This window comes from Penaeus vannamei, chromosome 37, assembly GCF_042767895.1.
Source record: "Penaeus vannamei isolate JL-2024 chromosome 37, ASM4276789v1, whole genome shotgun sequence".
In the NCBI taxonomy this organism is placed as follows: domain Eukaryota; kingdom Metazoa; phylum Arthropoda; class Malacostraca; order Decapoda; family Penaeidae; genus Penaeus; species Penaeus vannamei.
In genome coordinates, this window is record NC_091585.1 from 23,654,178 (window position 1) to 23,656,677 (window position 2,500).

The 2,500-nt window shown below is 34.6% G+C and overlaps 1 protein-coding gene across 1 annotated transcript in view; it reads left to right on the top strand.

Moving 5' to 3' along the window:
* The window catches only part of MESK2 (misexpression suppressor of KSR 2), a gene marked incomplete in the record, with an annotated part of 109,891 nt that overhangs the window by 106,547 nt on the left and 844 nt on the right, over positions 1-2,500 (top strand). Inside the window, 1 exon segment of the mRNA XM_070115058.1 lies at positions 190-2,500. This exon segment is cut by the window's right edge and continues 844 nt beyond it. Within this exon segment, the coding sequence (XP_069971159.1) occupies positions 190-308 (119 nt within the window).

The following is a 2,500-nucleotide window of genomic DNA, read 5'->3' on the forward strand; positions in this document are numbered from 1 at the left end:
AGCTTTTGAATTGCTGTTTTTTGAGTAATGAACATAACACCTCAAAGTTCAGGATTTATATTCATATTTCTATATTGTAAAAAAAAAAAGAAAAAGAAAAATCTCACTTACCAGGGTTACTTAAGGACAAACTTAATTGACGCATATCACTTTGCCCCCTTCTTACTTGACCCTTTGTGTCCCTTCCAGCGGTCCACAGTCGCGGCATTGGATCCAGACAGGCATCCTTAAGCTCAGTTAATGGCTCCACAACTAGTGTCAAGGATATTCGCATCACGGAAAACCCCCTACAAAATCCTACAGTTTGAACGACGCTTCGGTGATTGCGAGTCACGATCCAGGAGAAAGATGTGGAACAGTGTGTGATATGGACCATGGTGATATGTAATTTTTTTATCATGTCTCTTTATTTTTTGTTTTAGTGAGGATGATTACAGGAAGTTGGACGTCATCTCGGTTGTGGTAGAGGGAGGGAGAGAGAAACATATTTTCTCTCATCATCCTCCTTTTTGAGATGAAAGGGAGACCAATGAATTTTTTTTTTATATGGAGAAAGTTTCAATTTATGATAAGTAATGTGACTTTTTATTGTTAAAATTTTAAAGATTTTAGACAAAAATCTTTGGTTTTCTTTTTTTTTTTCTTATGGTTTATGACAAGGAAGACAATGTTTTCCCATTTTAACAAATTCATTTAAATCTCAAAAGTATTTATAGGTAGGAATGGAATGAAATATTCTGTTGTTGGTAATTAATGTTTGCGTTATGGGTTCTACATCAGAAGAAGAACACTGTAGCCTTTGTCATTGTCAGAGAGCACAGGAAGGTGCCACAAATCTTTGGTCCTCTGATTTTTTAATGTTATTTAGCTTTTTATTGGCATCCTGCAAGCTAAATGATGAAATGACAGAAAAGAATTTTGTTCATACAATAGAATATGTAAATTTGTATGTATGTGCCTGTGTGTGTATATCTTATATGTGTATGTATGATATATTATATATATATATACAATGTATACCATATGATATTATATATAAACTGTATAAGAGGCTCACACACGCATATATACAGACCCCCATAAGTAAATGAAATTATTGGTATTATATTTATGCTGTTGGACTTTTTTCTTTCTATGCTGATAGTGTGTACTGTTTCCTGATTTGAATTAGCTGAGTCTTTACTGCTAAAGCCATCAGTAAAGCCAAAGGAAGGACAGAGACATAATTTCTGTAGTCATTATAAGAGAAAAGTAGTCCCACCATTGTATACAGTAGACCAGGTAGCACAAATTTTAATAATGCTACATGCTTAGTGATGCCATTTCCTATACTTTTTCCTTTCGTTCTCTCTCTTTTCTAAGACCAACACACTCCATGATTTTAAAGATGATCTTGCGTAGTTTTATGAACTGGGTTTTATTTTTTTAATATTTTGTTTCTTTTTAGAAGAAACCTATTTTCCCCTTATATTTCTTTTAACAGTAGACTGAAAGACACATGTTTAAGATTATTGCAAGGTGAGTTAGGCACAGAGGACTGCACATTTCATCCAGTAATGACAGAATTTGTGAAGTGGAGGTAATCTAGTCAAGTTTGATTGAAGGCACTGCAGCCAGAACTGCCTTGTATAGGGGAAAGCTTTGTAAAAGAAGACTTCAATTTGATTTTTCTCTCTCTCAAAAGGTTGACAATATGCTTGCTATTATGTAGACTTGAGACAGGTGATTATATACATACATATATATTTTATTTTTCTTATTCACTTAGTGTGTTAAATCTGCGTGCCTCGTAAAAAAAGGGAAAAAAGACCAGCAGATACTTTGACTAGTAGGAGCTTTTATGGAAGAGGGAAAATCCTGACTAAACAGATTCTCCCAAAGATTTTGTTGCTATTCACATCCATTTTAATGCTTTTGTAGTGAGCCCTGTGTCTCACCTTGGCTGGTGATGCCTAGAAGAGGGAGGATATGGTGGGTGGAGTGAGTTGTAGGCAGGGGATGGGGTAGACTTAGTAGAAAGGGTGCGGAAAGGAGGTTTCTTTTCTTCCTCTCTCTCTCTCTCTCTCTGTCCCCTTCTACCTCTCTTACTCTTTCCAGTTGCCAATTCTTCATCATGATATGACATGATTTGAACTGCATTGGTGTATTACTGCAGCTTGTACATAGTTGTTATAATATAGTGTTGAAGCTTTCTTATTATGATGATGACTATCATTGTTTTTTCTCAGTCTTTTGAGAAATGATTAAGACAATGGCACATGTCACTTACTGAAAACTTGTTAAACTTCCTTTTTTTTATATAAGGAAAACATTAAAGACTGGAACCAAATTAATCCATTCCATTCCAAGGGCAATATGTATAAATGAAAAAAAATCCCTCGATAAAGAAAGGAAAAAAAGTGAGACCAAAATGCTGTAACCACCATAACTCCCTTTATATATAAAAATAGGTAGACCTGCACATGTATATATATATGCCAAATGTGTATATACTTTTTGG